The 25080-nt window shown below is 48.6% G+C and overlaps 1 protein-coding gene across 2 annotated transcripts in view; it reads left to right on the plus strand.

Moving 5' to 3' along the window:
- Positions 1 to 25080, plus strand: part of RNGTT (RNA guanylyltransferase and 5'-phosphatase) — a 945165-nt gene that overhangs the window by 18244 nt on the left and 901841 nt on the right. For both annotated transcript variants that reach the window (XM_063916923.1, XM_063916922.1), the window contains exon 2: positions 22106 to 22215. In XM_063916923.1, the coding sequence (XP_063772993.1) occupies positions 22106 to 22215 (110 nt within the window). The remainder of the gene's footprint in view (positions 1 to 22105; positions 22216 to 25080) is intronic.

Consider the following 25080-nt stretch of genomic DNA (forward strand, 5'->3'; position numbering starts at 1 on the left):
GGACTCTCAGGCGATAGCTGTGGTCGCACTAGTAACACCGTGGGTGTTCCAGTCGGTCTATATATTCCCTCCTCTTCCTCTCAGACCCAAGGGCTGAGAATTGTAATAAACGGAGGAGTGTGAACAATATTCTTTGCTCCGGATTGGCCAAGAAGGACTCGGTACCCGGAACTGCAAGAAATGCTCTCAGAGGACCCATGGCCTCTGCCTCTCAGTCAGGACATGTTGCAACAGGGACCCTGTCTGATCCAAGACTTACCGCGGCTGCGTTGGACGGCTTGGCGGTTGAACGCCGGATCCTAGCGGAAAAGGGCATTCCGGATGCAGTTATTCCTACGCTGATAAAGGCTAGGAAAGACGTGACAGCAAGACTTTTTCACTGTATATGGCGAAAATAGGTTGCTTGGTGTGTGGCCGGGAAGGCCCTACAGAGGAATTCCAGGGGGGTCGATTCCTGCACTTCCTACAGTCAGGAGTGACTATGGGCCTAAAATTAGGATCCATAAAGGCCAAGATTTCGGCCCTATCCCTTTTTCTCTCAAAAAGAACTGGCTTCACTGCCTGAAGTTCGGACGTTGTTACAGGGGTGCTGCATATTCAGCCCCTTTTGTGCCTCCAGTGGCACCTTGGGATCTTAACGTGTGTTGGATTCCTAAAATCCCACTGGTTTGAGCCACTTAAGACCGTGGAGCTAAAATATCTCACGTGGAAAGTGGTCATGCTTTTGGCTTTAGCTTGGACTAGGCGTGTGTCAGAATTGGCGGCTTTGTCATGAAAAAGCCCATATCTGATCTTCCATATGGAAAGGGCAGAATGGAGGACTCGTCCCCAATTTCTCCCTAAGGTGGTATCATCGTTTCATTTGAACCAACCTATTGTGGTGCCTGCGGCTACTAGGGACTTGGAGGATTCCAAGTTGCTGGACGTAGTCCGGGCCCTGAAACTTTGTTTCCAGGACGGCTAGAGTCAGAAAAACTGACTCGCTATTTATCCTGCATGCACCCAACAAGCTGGGTGCTCCTGCTTCACAGCAGACTATTGCTCGCTGGATCTGTAGCACCATTCAGCTTGCACATTCTGCGGCTGGACTGCCGCATCCTAAATCAGTAAAAGCCCATTCCACGAGGAAGGTGGGCTCTTCTTGGGCGGCTGCCCGAGGGGTCTCGGCTTTACAACTTTGCCGAGCTGCTACTTGGTCGGGTTCAAACACTTTTGCAAAATTCTACTAGTTTGATACCCTGGCTGAGGAGGACCTTGAGTTTGCTCATTCGGTGCTGCAGAGTCATCCGCACTCTCCCGCCCGTTTGGGAGCTTTGGTATAATCCCCATGGTCCTTACGGAGTACCCAGCATCCACTAGGACGTCAGAGAAAATAAGAATTTACTCACCGGTAATTCTATTTCTCGTAGTCCGTAGTGGATGCTGGGAGCCCGTCCCAAGTGCGGACTCTCTGCAATACATGTATATAGTTATTGCTTAACTAAAGGGTTATTGTTTGAGCCATCTGTTGAGAGAGGCTCAGTTATTGTTCATACTGTTAACTGGGTATAGTTAATCACGAGTTGTACAGTGTGATTGGTGTGGCTGGTATGAGTCTTACCCTGGATTCCAAATCCTTTCCTAGTAATGTCAGCTCTTCCGGGCACAGTTTCCCTAACTGAGGTCTGGAGGAGGGGCATAGAGGGAGGAGCCAGTGCACACCAGATATAGTACCTAATCTTTCTTTTAAGAGTGCCCAGTCTCCTGCGGAGCCCGTCTATACCCCATGGTCCTTACGGAGTACCCAGCATCCACTACGGACTACGAGAAATAGAATTACCGGTGAGTAAATTCTTATTTTTTTTTTTCTTTCAACTTTTCTCATCCTGTACCATCCATGTGGACTATGATTGGGAATAGTAACCTTGCCCAAACCGTGGTGAGCAAAGTGGTACACTAATTGGGGTTGAAAATGACACCCAAAAAACAAAAAACAAAAAAAAAACAAAAGCTTGTGTCAACCTTTGTGATGACCATTTCCAGATTGACCCTTTTCACTGTCGACCTTTTGTACTTGTTGACCTTTTCAAGTGTCTACCTTTTTACATGTCAACCTTTGACCCTTTCAACCAGTTGCACCATATGAGGTCGGTCTATTGACTGTCTACCCAGTACAGGTCATCCCAATGATTGGACTCCCAAGTCGATTTATATACATCAAAAACATGGTACATTGTATAAAGGCTGTAGAATTCCAGCAAGTTTAAAAACATACAGAAATAATTAAGAACAAAGCCCAATAAGCATAACGAAGGGTTGGTGCTGATATTTGTAGGATTACACTTGGTGGATTAGGTCACGTCTAGATGAAATGACATGAAATGGGTGATTGTAGGGTCCCAACATAACCATCAAATCCATGTCATTTCTCTGACGTCCTAGTGGATGCTGGGACTCCGTAAGGACCATGGGGAATAGCGGCTCCGCAGGAGACAGGGCACAAGAATAAAAGCTTTAGGATCAGGTGGTGTGCACTGGCTCCTCCCCCTATGACCCTCCTCCAAGCCTCAGTTAGATTTTTGTGCCCGAACGAGAAGGGTGCAGGCTAGGTGGCTCTCCTGAGCTGCTTAGAATAAAAGTATATTTTAGGTTTTTTATTTTCAGTGAGTCCTGCTGGCAACAGGCTCACTGCATCGTGGGACTAAGGGGAGAAGAAACAGACTCACCTGCGTGCAGAGTGGATCGGGTTTCTTAGGCTACTGGACATTAGCTCCAGAGGGACGATCACAGGTTCAACCTGGATGGGTCCCGGAGCCGCGCCGCCGGCCCCCTTACAGAGCCAGAAGAGCGAAGAGGTCCGGTGAAATCGGCGGCAGAAGACGATCCTGTCTTCAGACTAAGGTAGCGCACAGCACCGCAGCTGTGCGCCATTGCTCTCAGCACACTTCACACTCCGGTCACTGAGGGTGCAGGGCGCTGGGGGGGAGCGCCCTGAGACGCAATATAACATGATATACCTTAGATTGGCTAAAGAATACATCACGTATAGCTCTGGGGCTATATGGATGTATTTTAACCCCTGCCATTTTTTACAGAAAAAGCGGGAGATAAGGACGTCGTGAAGGGGCGGAGCCTATCGCCTCAGCACACAAGCGCCATTTTCCCTCACAGCTCCGCTGGAAGGACGGCTCCCTGACTCTCCCCTGCAGACTTGCTACTGAATCAGGGTAAAAAAGAGAAGGGGGGGCACTATTGGCAGCTAAAAACTATATAAACAGCAGCTATAAGGGAATAACACTTATATAAGGTTATCCCTGTATATATATATATATATAGCGCTTGGTGTGTGCTGGCAGACTCTCCCTCTGTCTCTCCAAAGGGCTTGTGGGGTCCTGTCCTCTATCAGAGCATTCCCGGTGTGTGTGCTGTGTGTCGGTACGTGTGTGTCGACATGTATGAGGAGGAAAATGATGTGGAGGCGGAGCAATTGCCTGGGTTAGTGATGTCACCCCCTAGGGAGTCGACACCTGACTGGATGATCGTATTTAAAGAATTAAGTGATAATGTCAGCACTTTGCAAAGAACGGTTGATGACATGAGACAGCCGGCAAATCAATTAGTGCCTGTCCAGGCGTCTCAGACACCGTCAGGGGCCCTAAAACGCCCGTTACCTCAGTGGGTCGACACAGACCCAGACACAGATACTGAGTCTAGTGTCGACGGTGAGGAGACAAACGTAATGTCCAGTAGGGCCACACGTTACATGATCACGGCAATGAAGGAAGCATTGAACATTTCTGACACTACAAGTACCACAAAGAAGGGTATTATGTGGGGTGTGAAAAAACTACCAATAGTTTTCCCTGAGTCAGATGAGTTAAATGAGGTGTGTGATAAAGCGTGGGTTTCCCCCGACAAAAAACTGCTAATTTCTAAAAAATTATTGGCACTATATCCTTTCCCGTTAGAGGTTAGGACACGTTGGGAAACACCCCCTAGGGTAGATAAGGCGCTCACACGTTTATCTAAACAAGTAGCGTTACCGTCTCCTGATACGGCCACCCTCAAAGAACCAGCAGATAGAAGGCTGGAAAATATTCTTAAAAGTATATACACACATACTGGTGTTATACTGCGACCAGCAATCGCTTCAGCCTGGATGTGCAGTGCTGGCGTCGCGTGGTCGGATTCCCTGACTGAAAATATTGATACCCTGGATAGGGACAATATACTGTTAACTATAGAGCATTTGAAGGATGCATTACTATATATGCGTGATGCACAGAGGGATATTTGCACCCTGGCATCAAGAGTAAGTGCTATGTCCATTTCTGCCAGAAGAGCGTTATGGACGCGACAGTGGTCAGGCGATGCGGATTCCAAACGACATATGGAAGTATTGCCGTATAAAGGGGAGGAGTTATTTGGGGCTGGTCTATCGGACCTGGTGGCCACGGCAACGGCTGGAAAATCCACCTTTTTACCCCAGGTCACTTCACATCAGCAGAAAAAGACACCGTCTTTTCAAACTCAGTCCTCTCGTTCCCATAAGTACAAGCGAGCTAAAGGCCATTCCTTCCTGCCCCGGGGCAGAGGAAGGGGAAAAAGACTGCACCATGCAGCCGCTTCCCAGGAGCAGAAGCCCTCTCCTGCTTCTGCCAAGTCTTCAGCATGACGCTGGGGCTTTACAAGCAGACTCAGACATGGTGGGGGCCCGTCTCAAGAATTTCAACGCGCAGTGGGCTCACTCGCAAGTGGACCCCTGGATTCTACAGGTGGTATCGCAGGGGTACAAACTGGAATTCGAGGCGTTTCCCCCTCGCCGGTTCCTGAAGTCTGCTCTACCAAAGTCTCCCTCCGACAGGGAGGCAGTTTTGGAAGCCATTCACAAGCTGTATTCCCAGCAGGTGATAATCAAGGTACCCCTCCTACAACAGGGAAAGGGGTATTATTCCACGCTGTTTGTGGTACCGAAGCCGGACGGCTCGGTGAGACCAATTTTAAATCTAAAATCCCTGAACACTTACATAAAGAGGTTCAAATTCAAGATGGAATCACTCAGAGCGGTGATAGCAAACCTGGAAGAAGGGGACTATATGGTGTCTCTGGACATCAAGGATGCTTATCTCCACGTCCCAATCTACCCTTCTCACCAAGGGTACCTCAGGTTTGTAGTACAAAACTGTCATTATCAGTTTCAGACGCTGCCGTTTGGGTTGTCCACGGCACCTCGGGTCTTTACCAAGGTAATGGCCGAAATGATGATTCTTCTTCGAAGAAAAGGCATCTTAATTATCCCTTACTTGGACGATCTCCTGATAAGGGCAAGGTCCAGGGAACAGTTAGAAGTCGGAGTAGCACTATCTCAGGTAGTGTTACGTCAGCACGGGTGGATCCTAAATATTCCAAAAATCGCAGCTGATTCCAACGACACGTCTACTGTTCCTAGGAATGATTCTGGACACAGTCCAGAAAAAGGTGTTTCTCCCGGAGGAGAAGGCCAGGGAGTTATCCGAGCTAGTCAGGAGCCTCCTAAAACCAGGCCAGGTGTCAGTGCATCAGTGCACGAGGGTCCTGGGAAAAATGGTGGCTTCTTACGAAGCGATTCCATTCGGAAGATTCCATGCAAGAACGTTTCAGTGGGATCTACTGGACAAATGGTCCGGATCGCATCTTCAGATGCATCAGCGGATAACCCTGTCGACAAGGACAAGGGTGTCTCTTCTGTGGTGGCTGCAGAGTGCTCATCTACTAGAGGGCCGCAGATTTGGCATTCAGGATTGGGTCCTGGTGACCACGGACGCCAGCCTGAGAGGCTGGGGGGCAGTCACACAGGGAAAAAATTTCCAGGGCTTGTGGTCAAGCATGGAAGCATCTCTTCATATAAACATTCTGGAACTAAGGGCCATTTACAATGCCCTAAGTCAAGCGAAACCCCTGCTTCAGGGTCAGGCGGTATTGATCCAATCGGACAACATCACGTCAGTCGCCCACGTAAACAGACAGGGCGGCACGAGAAGCAGGAGGGCAATGGCAGAAGCTGCAAGGATTCTTCGCTGGGCGGAAAATCATGTGATAGCTCTGTCAGCAGTGTTCATTCCGGGAGTGGACAACTGGGAAGCAGACTTCCTCAGCAGACACGACCTTCACCCGGGAGAGTGGGGACTTCACCCAGAAGTCTTCCACCTGATTGTAAACCGTTGGGAAAAACCAAAGGTGGACATGATGGCGTCACGTCTAAACAAAAAACTAGACAGATATTGCGCCAGGTCAAGGGACCCTCAGACAATAGCGGTGGACGCTCTGGTGACACTGTGGGTGTACCAGTCAGTGTATGTGTTCCCTCCTCTGCCTCTCATACCAAAAGTACTGAGAATCATAAGAAGGAGAGGAGTAAGAACGATACTCGTGGTTCCGGATTGGCCAAGAAGGACTTGGTACCCAGAACTTCAAGAGATGCTCACGGAAGACCCGTGGCCTCTACCTCTAAGAAAGGACCTGCTCCAACAGGGGCCTTGTCTGTTCCAAGACTTACCGCGGCTGCGTTTGACGGCATGGCGGTTGAACGCCGGATCCTGAAGGAAAAAGGCATTCCAGATGAAGTCATCCCTACCCTGGTCAAAGCCAGAAAGGATGTAACCGCAAAACATTATCACCGCATTTGGCGAAAATATGTTGCGTGGTGTGAGGCCAAGAAGGCCCCTACAGAGGAATTTCAACTGGGTCGTTTCCTCCATTTCCTGCAAACAGGACTGTCTATGGGCCTAAAATTAGGGTCCATTAAGGTTCAAATTTCGGCCCTGTCGAATTTCTTCCAGAAAGAACTGGCTTCAGTACCTGAAGTTCAGACATTTGTAAAAGGGGTACTGCATATACAACCTCCTTTTGTGCCTCCAGTGGCACCTTGGGATCTCAATGTTGTTTTGAGGTTCCTTAAGTCACATTGGTTTGAACCACTCACCACTGTGGACTTAAAATATCTCACATGGAAGGTGACGATGCTGTTAGCCCTGGCTTCAGCCAGGCGTGTGTCAGAATTGGCGGCTTTATCATATAAAAGCCCTTACTTAATTTTTCATTCTGACAGGGCAGAATTGAGGACTTGTCCTCAATTTCTCCCTAAGGTGGTTTCTGCCTTTCACATGAACCAACCTATTGTGGTGCCTGCGGCTACTAGGGACTTGGAGGACTCCAAGTTACTTGACGTTGTCAGGGCCTTGAAAATATATGTTTCCAGGACGGCGGGAGTCAGAAAGTCTGACTCGCTGTTTATCCTGTATGCACCCAACAAGCTGGGTGCTCCTGCTTCTAAGCAGACTATTGCTCGTTGGATTTGTAGTACAATTCAGCTTGCACATTCTGTGGCATGCCTGCCACAGCCAAAATCTGTGAAAGCCCATTCCACAAGGAAAGTGGGCTCATCTTGGGCGGCTGCCCGAGGGGTCTCGGCTTTACAACTTTGCCGAGCAGCTACTTGGTCAGGGGCAAACACGTTTGCTAAATTCTACAAATTTGATACCCTGGCTGAGGAGGACCTGGAGTTCTCTCATTCGGTGCTGCAGAGTCATCCGCACTCTCCCGCCCGTTAGGGAGCTTTGGTATAATCCCCATGGTCCTTACGGAGTCCCAGCATCCACTAGGACGTCAGAGAAAATAAGATTTTACTTACCGATAAATCTATTTCTCGTAGTCCGTAGTGGATGCTGGGCGCCCATCCCAAGTGCGGATTGTCTGCAATACTTGTACATAGTTATTGTTAACTAAATCGGGTTATTGTTGTTGTGAGCCATCTTTTCAGAGGCTCCTTCGTTGTTATCATACTGTTAACTGGGTTCAGATCACAAGTTGTACGGTGTGATTGGTGTGGCTGGTATGAGTCTTACCCGGGATTCAATATCCTTCCTTATTATGTACGCTCGTCCGGGCACAGTATCCTAACTGAGGCTTGGAGGAGGGTCATAGGGGGAGGAGCCAGTGCACACCACCTGATCCTAAAGCTTTTATTCTTGTGCCCTGTCTCCTGCGGAGCCGCTATTCCCCATGGTCCTTACGGAGTCCCAGCATCCACTACGGACTACGAGAAATAGATTTATCGGTAAGTAAAATCTTATTTTTTCATCCCACCTACTGTATATAGAGCATTCTAAAGATTTTAAAGATAATTCTTATTTTAGCAACAGATCCACGAACACATGAGTTTGGAGGAGGCATGTACTAGTTCAGCTTTCAATTTCAGTGTCAAATAAAGCTGCACACTACATTAGATGCATAAGATGTTTGGATTTTCCCTGTATAAATGAATGAAGAGAACAAAACAAAAAAATAATTTGCAATTTGTAACTGGATTTGCTCCCAAATGAGACCCTGTGTGTTCACCTATTTTTATGATCTCATCGCACATCAGCAAATATTCAGTATTTCTCTTTCTGGATTACAGATTCCATACCTGTATTTTTATTCTGTTTGTACAAATCCATTGCATCGTACAAACTATACACATATAGAAACAAGTTATGTTTTTTAATGAGCTATGCCTACGTTTTCATTTTAGAGCTGCTTGTATTTAATATATGTAAATGTACAATCCAAACACTTTTGCTACTGCAGGATTTAATATATGTAAGTTCCTTGGACAGAAAGTTTTAACCAATGTGTAACCTGAGGAACCAACACAACATGTTGGCTATGTGTTTGGCAGTGCTAGAGGTGGGATTGTGTGTAACAATACTGTACTCTACAGATGTGTCCTCATACATATGCTAGGTCGCTTGAGAATCTTCTAGCGTTGGGTGTCTTTTTTTTTTTTTTTTACAGAAAATGTGTCTTATTTGTATCACAATACGACTAGGAGACTGTGCTGATTAATTTGATGTGTGACACTTGCATATCTGTGTGAATGTATCTGAATCTATACAACATGCTACAATGTAGCAGCCTCAGCTTTTTTCTAATGCAAGTTTTGTTCTGCTCCTTATACAGTCGTACACAATATACAAGTCTCTCCCCCTCTCTCTCTCTCTCTCTCTCTCTCTCTCTCTCTCTCTCTCTCTCTCTCTCTCTCTCTCTCTCTCTCTCTCTCTCTCTCTCTCTCTCTCTCTCTCTCTTATATAATACACACACACACACACACACACACACACACACACACACACACACACACTAATATATTGGGTGAACTCCTGTTGTGAAGTTGTCTGTCTTGACAAAGGTTCTGAGGTGGTCATTTCGACCCGATTGCTCGCTGCAGTTGTTCGCAGCGCAGCGTTCGGGTCGGAACTGCGCCGGCAGCACATGCCAGAGGGCCGAAGGCCGTCGTTACCTAGCGATCGCCTCTGCCTGATTGACAGGCAGATGCGGTTGTTCGGCGGGAGGGGGCTGCACGGCAGCGTTTGGCCGGTGTTTTCGGGCCGCGATCCGGCCAACGCAGGCGTGGCCGGACCATGCAGGGGGCGGGCTGCAGCGGCTGCGTGACGTAACACGCAGCCGCTGTGACCCGGGGCAGCGACGAGTAACTCCCGACCAGCCGCAGGAGCTGCGCTGGCCGGGAGTTACTCAACAAGTACAAAACCTACGCTGCTGTGCGATGCTTTTGTACTTGTGCGTGGGGGGGGGGGGGGGGGGGGGGCAGGTCATACATGCGGGGCAGGCTAGCCCTGTGCTGGGCGTCCCCCAGCATGTCTGGGAACATGATCGTAGCTGTGCTAAATTTAGCACAGCTACGATCAACTCGGAATGACCCCCAATAAACTGTGTTTTGGAGCTCAGCGGTGAGTGTGTATGTATATATATATATATGTGTGTGTGTGTGTGTGTGTGTGTGTGTATGTATGTATATATATATATTTCTCTGACGTCCTAGTGGATGCTGGGGACTCCGTAAGGACCATGGGGAATAGCGGCTCCGCAGGAGTCTGGGCACAAAAGTAAAGCTTTAGGACTACCTGGTGTGCACTGGCTCCTCCCCCTATGACCCTCCTCCAAGCCTCAGTTAGATTTTTGTGCCCGAACGAGAAGGGTGCACACTAGGTGGCTCTCCTGAGCTGCTTAGTGAAAAGTTTAGTTTTTAGGTTTTCTCTGACGTCCTAGTGGATGCTGGGACTCCGTAAGGACCATGGGGAATAGCGGCTCCGCAGGAGACAGGGCACAAAATAAAAGCTTAAGGATCAGGTGGTGTGCACTGGCTCCTCCCCCTATGACCCTCCTCCAAGCCTCAGTTAGATTTTTGTGCCCGGCCGAGAAGGGTGCAATCTAGGTGGCTCTCCTGAGCTGCTTAGAATAAAAGTTTAGTTTAGGATTTTTTATTTTCAGTGAGTCCTGCTGGCAACAGGCTCACTGCATCGTGGGACTAAGGGGAGAAGAAACGGACTCACCTGAGTGCAGAGTGGATCGGGTTTCTTAGGCTACTGGACATTAGCTCCAGAGGGACGATCACAGGTTCAGCCTGGATGGGTCACCGGAGCCGCGCCGCCGTCCCCCTTACAGAGCCAGAAGAGACGAAGAGGTCCGGTGAAATCGGCGGCAGAAGACGATCCTGTCTTCAGACTAAGGTAGCGCACAGCACCGCAGCTGTGCGCCATTGCTCTCAGCACACTTCACACTCCGGTCACTGAGGGTGCAGGGCGCTGGGGGGGGAGCGCCATGAGACGCAATATTACAGTATATACCTTAGGTGGCTAAAAAGAATACATCACATATAGCTCCTGGGCTATATGGATGTATTTTACCCCTGCCATTTTACACAGAAAAAGCGGGAGATAAGGACGTCGTGAAGGGGCGGAGCCTATCTCCTCAGCACACAAGCGCCATTTTCCCTCACAGCTCCGCTGGAAGGACGGCTCCCCGACTCTCCCCTGCAGTCCTGCTTCAGAATCAGGGTAAAAAAGAGAAGGGGGGGCACGTTTGGCAGCAAATAAATATATTAACAGCAGCTATAAGGGAGTAACACTTATATAAGGTTATCCCTGTATATATATATATAGCGCTGGGTGTGTGCTGGCAGACTCTCCCTCTGTCTCTCCAAAGGGCTAAGTGGGGTCCTGTCCTCTATCAGAGCATTCCCGGTGTGTGTGCTGTGTGTCGGTACGCGTGTGTCGACATGTATGAGGAGGAAAATGAGGTGGAAGCGGAGCAGTTGCCTGTGTTAGTGATGTCACCCCCTAGGGAGTCGACACCTGACTGGATGATTGTATTTAAACAATTAAGTGATAATGTCAGCAATTTGCAAAAAACTGTTGACGACATGAGACAGCCGGAAAATCAATTAGTGCCTGTCCAGGCGTCTCAGACACCGTCAGGGGCGCTAAAACGCCCGTTACCTCAGTGGGTCGACACAGACCCAGACACAGATACTGAGTCTAGTGTCGACGGTGACGAGACAAACGTGATGTCCAGCAGGGCCACACGTTACATGATCACAGCAATGAAAGAGGCATTGAACCTTTCTGACACTACAAGTACCACAAAGAAGGGTATTATGTGGGGTGAGAAAAAACTACCAATAGTTTTTCCTGAGTCAGATGAAATAAATGAGGTGTGTGAAAAAGCGTGGGTTTTCCCCGATAAAAAACAGCTAATTTCTAAAAAATTATTAGCACTATATCCTTTCCCGCCAGAGGTTAGGACGCGCTGGGAAACACCCCCTAGGGTAGATAAGGCGCTCACACGTTTATCTAAACAAGTAGCGTTACCGTCCCCTGATACGGCCACCCTCAAAGAACCGGCTGATAGAAGGCTGGAAAATATCCTAAAAAGTATATACACACATACTGGTGTTATACTGCGACCAGCAATCGCCTCAGCCTGGATGTGCAGTGCTGGAGTCGCATGGTCGGATTCCCTGACCGAGAATATTGATACCCTGGATAGGGACAATATTTTGTTAACTATAGAACATTTAAAGGATGCATTGCTATATATGCGTGATGCACAGAGGGATATTTGCACCCTGGCATCAAGAGTAAGTGCTATGTCCATCTCTGCCAGAAGAGCGTTATGGACGCGACAGTGGTCAGGGGATGCGGATTCCAAACGGCACATGGAAGTATTGCCGTATAAAGGGGAGGAGTTATTTGGGGCTGGTCTATCGGACCTGGTGGCCACGGCAACGGCTGGAAAATCCACCTTTTTACCCCAGGTCACTCCACATCAGCAGAAAAAGACACCGTCTTTTCAAACTCAGTCCTTTCGTTCCCATAAGTACAAGCGAGCAAAAGGCCACTCTTTTCTGCCCCGGGGCAGAGGAAGAGGAAAAAGACTGCACCATGCAGCCGCTTCACAGGAGCAGAAGCCCTCCCCTGCTTCTGCCAAGTCTTCAGCATGACGCTGGGGCTTTACAAGCAGACTCAGATATGGTGGGGGCCCGTCTCAAGAATTTCAACGCGCAGTGGGCTCACTCGCAAGTGGATCCCTGGATTCTACAGGTAGTATCGCAGGGGTACAAACTGGAATTCGAGGCGTTTCCCCCTCGTCGTTTCCTGAAGTCTGCTTTACCAAAGTCTCCCTCCGACAGGGAGGCAGTTTTGGAAGCCATTCACAAGCTGTATTCCCAGCAGGTGATAATCAAGGTACCCCTCCTGCAACAAGGAAAGGGGTATTATTCCACGCTGTTTGTGGTACCGAAGCCGGACGGCTCGGTGAGACCAATTTTAAATCTGAAATCTTTGAACACTTACATAAAAAGGTTCAAATTCAAGATGGAGTCACTCAGAGCAGTGATAGCGAACCTGGAAGAAGGGGACTATATGGTGTCTCTGGACATCAAAGATGCTTATCTCCACGTCCCAATATACCCTTCTCACCAAGGGTACCTCAGGTTTGTAGTACAAAACTGTCATTATCAGTTTCAGACGCTGCCGTTTGGATTGTCCACGGCACCTCGGGTCTTTACCAAGGTAATGGCCGAAATGATGATTCTTCTACGAAGAAAAGGCATTTTAATTATCCCTTACTTGGACGATCTCCTGATAAGGGCAAGAACCAGGGAACAGTTAGAAGTCGGAGTAGCACTATCTCAGGTAGTGTTACGTCAGCACGGGTGGATTCTAAATATTCCAAAATCGCAGCTGATTCCAACGACACGTCTACTGTTCCTAGGAATGATTCTGGACACAGTCCAGAAGAAGGTGTTTCTCCCGGAGGAGAAGGCCAGGGAGTTATCCGAGCTAGTCAGGAACCTCCTAAAACCAGGACAGGTCTCTGTGCATCAGTGCACGAGGGTCCTGGGGAAAATGGTGGCTTCTTACGAAGCGATTCCATTCTGAAGATTCCATGCAAGAACATTTCAGTGGGATCTACTGGACAAATGGTCCGGATCGCATCTGCAGATGCATCAGCGGATAACCCTGTCGCCAAGGACAAGGGTGTCTCTCCTGTGGTGGCTGCAGAGTGCTCATCTACTAGAGGGCCGCAGATTTGGCATTCAGGATTGGATCCTGGTAACCACGGATGCCAGCCTGAGAGGCTGGGGAGCAGTCACACAGGGAAGGAATTTCCAGGGCCTGTGGTCAAGCTTGGAAACGTCTCTTCATATAAACATTCTGGAACTAAGGGCCATTTACAATGCCCTAAGTCAAGCAAAACCTCTGCTTCAGGGTCAGGCGGTGTTGATCCAATCGGACAACATCACGTCAGTCGCCCACGTAAACAGACAGGGCGGCACGAGAAGCAGGAGGGCAATGGCAGAAGCTGCAAGGATTCTTCGCTGGGCGGAAAATCATGTGATAGCACTGTCGGCAGTATTCATTCCGGGAGTGGACAACTGGGAAGCAGACTTCCTCAGCAGACACGACCTCCACCCGGGAGAGTGGGGACTTCACCCAGAAGTCTTCTACCTGATTGTAAACCGTTGGGAAAAACCAAAGGTGGACATGATGGCGTCACGTCTAAACAAAAAACTGGACAGATATTGCACCAGGTCAAGGGACCCTCAGGCAATAGCAGTGGACGCTCTGGTAACGCCGTGGGTGTACCAGTCAGTGTATGTGTTCCCTCCCCTGCCTCTCATACCAAAAGTACTGAGAATCATAAGAAGGAGAGGAGTAAGAACTATACTCGTGGTTCCGGATTGGCCAAGAAGGACTTGGTACCCGGAACTTCAAGAGATGCTCACGGACGAACCGTGGCCTCTACCTCTAAGAAAGGACCTGCTACTGCAGGGGCCTTGTCTGTTCCAAGACTTACCGCGGCTGCGTTTGACGGCATGGCGGTTGAACGCCGGATCCTAAAGGAAAAGGGCATTCCAGAAGAAGTCATCCCTACTCTGGTCAAAGCCAGGAAGGAAGTAACCGCAAAATATTATCACCGCATTTGGCGTAAATATGTTGCGTGGTGTGAGGCCAAGAAGGCCCCTACAGAGGAATTTCAACTGGGTCGTTTCCTGCATTTCCTGCAAACAGGACTGTCTATGGGCCTAAAATTAGGGTCCATTAAGGTTCAAATTTCGGCCTTGTCGATTTTCTTCCAGAAAGAACTGGCTTCAGTACCTGAAGTTCAGACATTTGTGAAAGGGGTGCTGCACATACAGCCTCCTTTTGTGCCTCCAGTGGCACCTTGGGATCTCAATGTTGTATTGAGTTTTCTAAAATCACATTGGTTTGAACCACTTTCCACTGTGGACTTAAAATATCTCACGTGGAAGGTGTCGATGCTGTTAGCCTTGGCTTCAGCCAGGCGTGTGTCAGAATTGGCGGCTTTATCATATAATAGCCCTTACTTAATTTTTCATTCTGACAGGGCGGAATTGAGGACTCGTCCTCAATTTCTACCTAAGGTGGTTTCTGCATTTCACATGAACCAACCTATTGTGGTGCCTGCGGCTACTAGGGACTTGGAGGACTCCAAGTTGCTAGACGTTGTCAGGGCCCTGAAAATATGTTTCCAGGACGGCTGGTGTCAGGAAAACTGACTCGCTGTTTATCCTGTATGCACCCAACAAGCTGGGTGCTCCTGCTTCAAAGCAGACGATTGCTCGTTGGATTTGTAGTACAATTCAGCTTGCACATTCCGTGGCAGGATTGCCACAGCCAAAATCAGTAAAAGCCCATTCCACAAGGAAAGTGGGCTCATCTTGGGCGGCTGCCCGAGGGGTCTCGGCTTTACAACTTTGCCGAGCAGCTACTTGGTCAGGGCCAAACACGTTTGCTAAATTCTACAAATTTGATACCCTGGCTGAGGAGGACCTGGAGTTCTCTCATTCGGTGCTGCAGAGTCATCCGCACTCTCCCGCCCGTTTGGGAGCTTTGGTATAATCCCCATGGTCCTTACGGAGTCCCAGCATCCACTAGGACGTCAGAGAAAATAAGATTTTACTTACCGATAAATCTATTTCTCGTAGTCCGTAGTGGATGCTGGGCGCCCATCCCTAGTGCGGATTGTCTGCAATACTTGTATATAGTTATTGTTACAAAAATTTGGGTTATTATTGTTTGAGCCATCTTTTCAGAGGCTCCTTTGCATTTATCATACTGTTAACTGGGTTCAGATCACGAGTTGTACGGTGTGATTGGTGTGGCTGGTATGAGTCTTACCCGGGATTCAAGATCCTTCCTTATTATGTACGCTCGTCCGGGCACAGTATCCTAACTGAGGCTTGGAGGAGGGTCATAGGGGGAGGAGCCAGTGCACACCACCTGATCCTTAAGCTTTTATTTTGTGCCCTGTCTCCTGCGGAGCCGCTATTCCCCATGGTCCTTACGGAGTTCCAGCATCCACTACGGACTACGAGAAATAGATTTATCGGTAAGTAAAATCTTATTTTTATTTTCAGTGAGACCTGCTGGCAACAGGCTCACTGCATCGAGGGACTAAGGGGAGAAGAAGCGAACTCACCTGCGTGCAGAGTGGATTGGGCTTCTTAGGCTACTGGACATTAGCTCCAGAGGGACCGATCACAGGCCCAGCCATGGATGGGTCCCAGAGCCGCGCCGCCGGCCCCTTTACAGAGCCAGAAGACAGAAGAGGTCCGGGAAATCGGCGGCAGAAGACGTCCTGTCTTCAATAAGGTAGCGCACAGCACCGCAGCTGTGCGCCATTGCTCTCAGCACACTTCACACTCCGGTCACTGAGGGTGCAGGGCGCTGGGGGGGGGCGCCCTGAGACGCAATAAAAACACCTTAGATCAGAGGTTCCCAAACTGTGTGCCGTGGCTCCCTGGGGTGCCTCGGAACACTTGCAGGGGTGCCCTGGGTTTGTGGTCCAGGACCAATTCAAACTATTCATGGTCAATATAATAGGTAAAACCAGTGCTGGTGGCTGCCAGTCATAAAATATGTGGCCAAACAGAAGCAAACCTTGTCCCTCACCACACAACTGACCCTAAGGATGACATATAAACGCGATCTACTTAATGTAATATTTCTTTCTAAATTTCTCAATAAGAAATTTTTGGCCTAGGGGTGCCGTGAAAAAAAATCTGATATTCTAGGGCGCCGTGATTAAAAAAAGTTTGGAAACCACTGCCTTAGATGGCAAAAAAATACATCACATATAGCTCCTGGGCTATATGGATGCATTTAATCCCTGCCAGAATACACAGAAAAACGGGAGCTAAAGCCGCCGAGAAGGGGGCGGAGCCTATCTCCTCAGCACACTGGCGCCATTTTCCCTCACAGCTCCGTTGGAGGGAAGCTCCCTGGCTCTCCCCTGCAGTCACTACACTACAGAAAGGGTTAAAAAAGAGAGGGGGGCACTAATTAGGCGCAGTATTAAAAATACAGCAGCTATAAGGGGAAAAACACTTATATAAGGTTATCCCTGTATATATATAGCGCTCTGGTGTGTGCTGGCAAACTCTCCCTCTGTCTCCCCAAAGGGCTAGTGGGGTCCTGTCCTCTATCAGAGCATTCCCTGTGTGTGTGCTGTGTGTCGGTACGTTTGTGTCGACATGTATGAGGAGGAAAATGATGTGGAGACGGAGCAAATTGCCTGTAATAGTGATGTCACCCCCTAGGGGGTCGACACCTGAGTGGATGAACTGTTGGAAGGAATTACGTGACAGTGTCAGCTCTGTATAAAAGACAGTGGTTGACATGAGACAGCCGGCTACTCAGCTTGTGCCTGTCTAGACGTCTCATAGGCCGTCAGGGGCTCTAAAGCGCCCGTTACCTCAGATGGCAGATACAGACGCCGACACGGATACTGACTCCAGTGTCGACGGTGAAGAGACAAATGTGACTTCCAGTAGGGCCACACGTTACATGATTGAGGCAATGAAAAATGTTTTACACATTTCTGATAATACGAGTACCACCAAAAAGGGGTATTATGTTCGGTGAGGAAAAACTACCTGTAGTTTTCCTGAATCTGAGAAATTAAATGAGGTGTGTGATGATGCGTGGGTTTCCCCCGATAACAACTGATAATTTCTAAAATGTTATTGGCATTATATCCTTTCCCGCCAGAGGTTAGGGTGCGTTGGGAAACACCCCCTAGGGTGGGTAAAGCGCTCACACGCTTGTAAGAACAAGGGCTCTACCCTCTCCTGAGATGGCCGCCCTTAAGGATCCTGCTGATAGAAAGCAGGAGGGTATCCTAAAATGTATTTACACACATACTGGTGTTATACTGCGACCAGCAATCGCCTCAGCCTGGATGTGCAGTGCTGGGTTGGCGTGGTCGGATTCCCTGACTGAAAATATTGATACCCTAGATAGGGACAGTATATTATTGCCTATAGAGCATTTAAAAGATGCATTTCTATATATGCGTGATGCACAGCGGAATATTTGCCGACTGGCATCAAGTGTAAGTGCGTTGTCCATTTCTGCCAGAAGAGGGTTATGGACACGACAGTGGTCAGGTGATGCGGATTCCAAACGGCATTTGGAAGTATTGCCGTATAAAGGGGAGGAGTTATTTGGGGTCGGTCTTTCAGACCTGGTGGCCACGGCAACAGCTGGGAAATCCACGTTTGTACCCCAGGTCGCCTCTCAACATAAGAAGACGCCGTATTATCAGGCGCAGTCCTTTCGTTCCCAGAAGGGCAAGCGGGCAAAAGGTTCCTCATTTCTGCCCCGTGACAGAGGGAGAGGAAAAAGGCTGCAGAAATCAGCCAGTTCCCAGGAACAGAAGCCCTCTCCCGCCTCTGCCAAGCCCTCAGCATGACGCTGGGGCTTTACAAGCAGACTCAGGCACGGTGGGGGGCCGTCTCAATGAATTTCAGCGCGCAGTGGGCTCACTCGCAAGTAGACCCCTGGATCCTTCAGGTGATATCTCAGGGGTACAAATTGGAATTCGAGACGTCTCCCCCTCGCCGTTTTCCTAAAGTCGGCTTTACCGATGTCTGCTTCTGACAGGGAGACAGTTTTGGAAGCCATTCACAAGCTGTATTCCCAGCAGGTGATAATCAAGGTACCCCTCCTGCAACAGGGAACGGGGTATTATTCCACACTGTTGTGGTACCGAAGCCGGACGGCTCGGTGAGACCGATTCTAAATCTAAAATCTTTGAACACTTACATACGGAGGTTCAAATTCAAGATGGAGTCACTCAGAGCAGTGATTGCGAACCTGGAAGAAGGGGACTACATGATGTCTCGGGACATCAAGGATGCTTACCTTCATGTCCCAATTTACCCTTCTCACCAAGGGTACCTCAGGTTTGTGTTACAGAACTGTCACTATCGGCTTCAGATGCTGCCGTTTGGATGGTCCACGGCACCCCGGGTCTTTACCAAGGTAACGGCCGAAATGATGATACTCCTTCGAAGGAAGGGAGTTTTAGTTATCCCTTACTTGGACGATCTCCTGATAAGGGTAAGATCCAGAGAACAGTTGGAGGTCGGTGTAGCACTATCTCAGGTAGTGTTGCGGCAGCACGGTTGGATTCTCAGTATTCCAAAATCGCAGCTGGTTTCCGGCGACTCGTCTTCTGTTCCTAGGGATGATCCTGGACACAGTCCAGAAAAAGGTGTTTCTCCCGGAGGAGAAAGCCAGGGAGTTATCCGAGCTAGTCAGGAACCTCCTAAAACCGAGCCAAGTCTCAGTGCATCAATGCACAAGGGTTCTGGGAAAAATGGTGGCTTCCTACGAAGCAATCCCATTCGGCTGATTCCACGCAAGAACTTTCCAGTGGGACCTGCTGGACAAATGGTCCGGGTCGCATCTTCAGATGCATCAGCGGATAACCCTGTCACCAAGGACAAGGGTGTCCCTCCTGTGGTGGTTGCAGAGTGCTCATCTTCTAGAGGGCCGCAGATTCGGCATTCAGGACTGGGTCCTGGTGACCACGGATGCCAGCCTGCGAGGCTGGGGAGCAGTCACACAGGGAAGGAATTTCCAGGGCTTATGGTCAAGCCTGGAGACATCACTTCACATAAATATCCTGAAGCTAAGGGCCATTTACAATGCTCTAAGCTTAGCAAGACCTCTGCTTCAAGGTCAGCCGGTGTTGATCTAGTCGGACAACATCACGGCAGTCACCCACGTAAACAGACAGGGTGGCACAAGAAGCAGGAGGGCAATGGCAGAAGCTGCAAGGATTCTTCGCTGGGCGGAAAATCATGTGATAGCACTGTCAGCAGTGTTCATTCCGGGAATGGACAACTGGGAAGCAGACTTTCTCAGCAGACGCTCTGGTAACACCGTGGGTGTACCGGTCAGTGTATGTGTTCCATCCTCTGCCTCTCATACACAAGGTACTGAGAATTATAAGATGGAGAGGAGAAAGCACTATATTCGTGGCTCCGGATTGGCCAAGAAGGACTTGGTAACCGGAACTTCAAGAGATGCTCACGGAGGATCCGTGGCCTCTACCTCTAAGAAGGGACCTGCTCCAGCAAGGACCCTGTCTGTTCCAAGACTTACCGCGGCTGCGTTTGACGGCATGGTGGTTGAACGCCGGATCCTGAAGGAAAAAGGCATTCCGGATGAAGTCATCCCTATCCTGATCAAAGCCAGGAAGGATGTAACCGCAAAACATTATCACCGCATTTGGCGAAAATATGTTGCGTGGTGCGAGGCCAGTAAGGCCCGACGGAGGAATTTCAACTGGGTCGATTCCTACATTTCCTGCAAACAGGAGTGTCTATGGGCCTGAAATTGGGGTCCATTAAGGTTCAAATTTCGGCCCTGTCAATTTTCTTCCAAAAAGAACTAGCTTCAGTCCCTGAAGTTCAGACATTTGTAAAAGGGGTACTGTATATACAGCCTCCTTTTGTGCCTCCAGTGGCACCTTGGGATCTCAATGTAGTTTTTGGGTTCCAAAAGTCACATTGGTTTGAACCACTTAAATCTGTGGAGTTAAAATATCTCACATGGAAGGTGGTCATGCTGTTGGCCCTGGCCTGGGCCAGGCGCGTGTCAGAATTGGCGGCTTTATCCTGTAAAAGCCCTTATCTGATTTTCCATTCGGACAGGGCGGAATTGAGGACTCGTCCTCAGTTTCTCCCTAAGGTGGTTTCAGCGTTTCACCTGAACCAACCTATGGTGGTGCCTGCGGCTACTAGGGACTTGGAGGACTCCAAGTTGCTAGACGTTGTCAGGGCCCTGAAAATATGTTTCCAGGACGGCTGGAGTCAGAAAATCTGACTCGCTGTTTATCCTGTATGCACCCAACAAGCTGGGTGCTCCTGCTTCTAAGCAGACTATTGCTCGTTGGATTTGTAGTACAATTCAGCTTGCACATTCTGTGGCAGGCCTGCCACAGCCTAAAATCTGTAAATGCCCACTCCACAAGGGAGGTGGGCTCATCTTGGGCGGCTGCCCGAGGGGTCTCGGCTTTACAACTTTGCCGAGCAGCTACTTGGTCAGGAGCAAATACGTTTGTAAAATTCTACAAATTTGATACCCTGGCTGAGGAGGACCTGGAGTTCTCTCATTTGGTGCTGCAGAGTCATCCGCACTCTCCCGCCCGTTTGGGAGCTTTGGTATAATCCCCATGGTCCTTACGGAGTCCCCAGCATCCACTAGGACGTCAGAAAAAATAAGAATTTACTTACCGATAATTCTATTTCTCGTAGTCCGTAGTGGATGCTGGGCGCCCATCCCAAGTGCGGATTGTCTGCAATACTGGTACATAGTTATTGTTACCAAAAATCGGGTTATTGCTGTAGTGAGCCATCTTTTCTAGAGGCTCCTCTGTTATCATGCTGTTAACTGGGTTTAGATCACAAGTTATACGGTGTGATTGGTGTGGCTGGTATGAGTCTTACCCGGGATTCAAAATCCTTCCTTATTGTGTACGCTCGTCCGGGCACAGTATCCTAACTGAGGCTTGTAGGAGGGTCATAGGGGGAGGAGCCAGTGCACACCAGGTAGTCCTAAAGCTTTACTTTTGTGCCCAGACTCCTGCGGAGCCGCTATTCCCCATGGTCCTTACGGAGTCCCCAGCATCCACTACGGACGACGAGAAATAGAATTATCGGTAAGTCAATTCTTATTTTATTTATTTATTTATTTATTATAATATGTGTATGTATGCAGTCTCCTTGTGCGTCCTAGCAGCTATACGGTGTCCTAGCCATATTGCCTTGCGAATAAGATACATTTTTACCAAAAAGACGCCCGACATAAGCTGAGTTGCATGGCACCTGACAACTCACCCACGCCAGGCATCATTCACTGCATGGCATATTGAGACAGCATGTATGAGAACACTTCTGTGCGTACCGTAAAAAAAAAAAAAGTATTTTTACATGCAATGAACATGATTTGATTAGTTTTTGGCTATAACACTATGAATGTCTTTTCTCTGACTAGTGGCCTTTAGTGTTAATTTCCAGAATAGACCAAAAAAGTAGTATTTGGAAATACAGTGCTCCCCATTACAATATGACCCTTACTACTATATTTGCCATCCTCTTTATAATACCACCCTGGCTCTAATTGTCATTAGTATGATGCCATTATTGTTGGATATGTATTGCAGATATCGACTTACGTGGTGGAGCTTATCCTATTGCTTCTGATATCAATTTTTGCCATAGTCAGTCATTCAAATCCGTTTTTTTTTTTTTTTAACAGGCTGGTGCACATGAAAACCATCCTGGTGAAATGAGTGCCCACAAAATCACTGTATATGATTTAAGCACTTAATATATGTTAATTATTTTTCATGGTTATTTTTAATTGAAATGAATATTTTTAAAGTTCTCCTCAAATAATGCCTATTCCTATACATATCCTATTTGCAGGAAAATTTTTACCTTTAAAGACTATGTTGGGTCCCAGGTATGATGAGCAGGTTCCTGAGGAGAATCGTTTTCACCCCAGCATGCTGTCCAACTACTTGAAAAGCCTAAAGGTTTGAGAACGTCTATGCTTTAGTTGCTTGCTTTGGTTTATTTAGTTTTTTCTTGTTATCCATAAACTGCATTGTTAAATTCACAATATTAGTCTGAATGTTTCCTGAAACTTAGGCTGTGTACACACGGTGCAATATTTCTTTCGTTTTTGACTATATAGTCAAAATCGTAAGAAAATATATTGCATATCGCATCGTGTGTATAGTCCTCGCCATGCTGATGCGCAGTCCCGCGAGATCTGCATCACAAGGAAAAATAGACTGTGCAGGCAGCCCAACATTGACTATATTGGCCCGGCCCCGCCGAATAGTCTGTGTCGGGCTGTGCGGCGCATCGTGCCGTGTGTACACAGCCTAAGTATTGTTTTATGAAGTATTGTATTGTTTTATTAAGTATTGTTTCTCTTACGTCCTAGAGGATGCTGGGGACTCCAAAAGGACCATGGGGTATAGACGGATCCCCAGGAGACATGGGCACACTAAAAAGACTTTGACTGGGTGTGAACTGGCTCCTCCCTCTATGCCCCTCCCCCAGACCTCAGTTAGACTTTGTGCCCAGGAGTGACTGGACACTCACTAGGGGAGCTCTACTGAGTTTCTCTAGAAAGACTTTTGTTAGGTTTTTTATTTTCAGGGAGACCTGCTGGCTACAGGCTCCCTGCATCGTGGTAGAGAAGTCAGACCTACTTCTTCTTCTTAGTTAAAGGCTCTGCTTCTTAGGCTACTGGACACCATTAGCTCCAGAGGGTTCGATCACTTGGTTCGCCTAGCTGCTTGTTCCCGGAGCCGCGCCGTCACCCCCCTCACAGAAGACAGAAGCCGGGTGAGTATTAGAAGATCCGAAGACTTCAGACGGCAGAAAACTTCAGTAACGGTACAGCGCTGCGCTCCATGCTCCCACACACTTCACCAACGGCACTCGCAGGGTGCAGGGCGCTGGGGGGGAGCGCCCTGGGCAGCAGTTACTGAGGGTCACTGGATTGGCAGAACGTAGATTCGGTGCCCGGGCACCGAATCCCATAAGCCGCCAGTATATATTTTTTTTAAATTGAGCGGGACTTAGCTGCACAGCTCACCAGCGCCATTTTCTCTCTCTCCACAGCCGCTGCAGAGACGCTGGCCCGGACCTCCAAGCTCCTTCAAGTAACGGGAGCAAAACGTGGGGGGGGGGGGCACATGAATTTTGGTGCTTTTTATAATATATTGCAGCGCTAGACACATATATTATTTTCTTGTAGTATATGGGCGCTGGGGTGTGAGCTGGCACACTTCCTCTGTGTTTCTCTCTACAGGCTTCCCTGTGGGTCTGTCCCCTTGTTTTTGGCCAGTGTGGGTGTGTCGGTACTACGTGTCGACATGTCTGAGGCTGAGTGTTCCCCCCCGGTGGTTGTCACTGGGGGCGCAGAGAGGGATTTGGGAATGACTCTGTTGGCACAACCGACTGCTGATTGGGTTAATATGCTGAGTACACTGAATGCTAATGTGGCTTTATTGTCTAAAAGGCTGGATAAATCTGATTCTCAGACACAAACATGAAGAAAATCCATGGAGGACGCTTTATTTCAGGTACAGACCACCTCAGGGTCACAAAAGCGTTCATTTACCCAGATGGCAGATACAGATACCGACACGGACTCTGATTCCGACGTCGATTTCAATGAGGCTTCCTTACATCCGAGGGTTGTTAGGAGTATTCAGTACATGATTGTAGCTATCAAAGATGTTTTACATATCTCTGAGGAACCTGCTGTTCCTGACACAAGGGTTTGCTTATTTAAAGGGAAAAGGCCTGAGGTGAAGTTTCCCCCCTCTCATGAAATAAATGCGCTTTGTGAAAAGACTTTGGAGTCGCCTGACAAAAGGTGGCATATTCCAAAGAGAATTTTGATGGCATATCCTTTCCCCTCTGACGACAGGGACACATGGGAGTCTTCTCCCAATGTGGACAAGGCTCTATCACAATTGTCCAAGAAGGTGGCGCTTCCGTCTCCTGACACGGCTGCTCTCAAGGATCCAGCGGATCGCAAGCTGGAGACGACATTGAAGTCCATTTTCGTTAATACTGGTGCATTGCTCAGACCTGCTGTGGCGTCGGTATGGGTGAGTTGTGCTATTGCTAAGTGGGCTGATAATTTGGCTTCTGATATGGATACCCTTGATAAGGATAACATTCTTTTGACTCTTGGTTATATTAAGGACGCTGCAGATTACCTAAAGGATGCGGCGAGGGATGCTGGCCTCTTGGGATCAAGAGCCAATGCCACGGTGGTCTCGGCCAGGAGGTCGCTGTGGATTCATCAATGGAATGCTGATGCCGACTCCAAGAAGAATATGGAAGATCTCCCTTTTAAAGGTAGTGTCTTGTTTGGCGACGGCCTTGCTGACCTGGTGCCTACCGCTACTGCGGGTAAGTCATCTTTTCTTCCTTATGTTCCCACACAACAGAAAAAGGCACCCCATCTTCAGATGCAGTCCTTTCGGCCTAATATATACAAAAAAGAAAAAGGGCTCGTCCTTCCTCGCTTCAAAGGGTAGAGGAAGGGGAAAGAAGTCGCCCGCCGTGTCAGGCTCCCAGGACCAAAAGTCCTCCCCTGCCTCTACCAAATCTACAGCATGACGCTGGGGTTCCCCTGTGGGAGTCCGTGCCGGTTGGGAGCCATCTCCGATTCTTCAGTCAGGTCTGGTCTCAATCGGCCCTGAATCCTTGGGTCTTAGACATCGTGTCCCAAGGGTACAAACTGGAGTTTCAGGAGATGCCCCCCCGCCGCTTTTTCGAGTCGGCCTTGCCAGTTTCTCTTCCAGAAAGAGAAGTGGTAAAGGCTGCGATACAAAAGCTGTGTCAACAGAGGGTCGTTGTGCCGGTTC

This window comes from Pseudophryne corroboree, chromosome 4 (genome assembly GCF_028390025.1).
Source record: "Pseudophryne corroboree isolate aPseCor3 chromosome 4, aPseCor3.hap2, whole genome shotgun sequence".
Lineage (NCBI taxonomy): Eukaryota > Metazoa > Chordata > Amphibia > Anura > Myobatrachidae > Pseudophryne > Pseudophryne corroboree.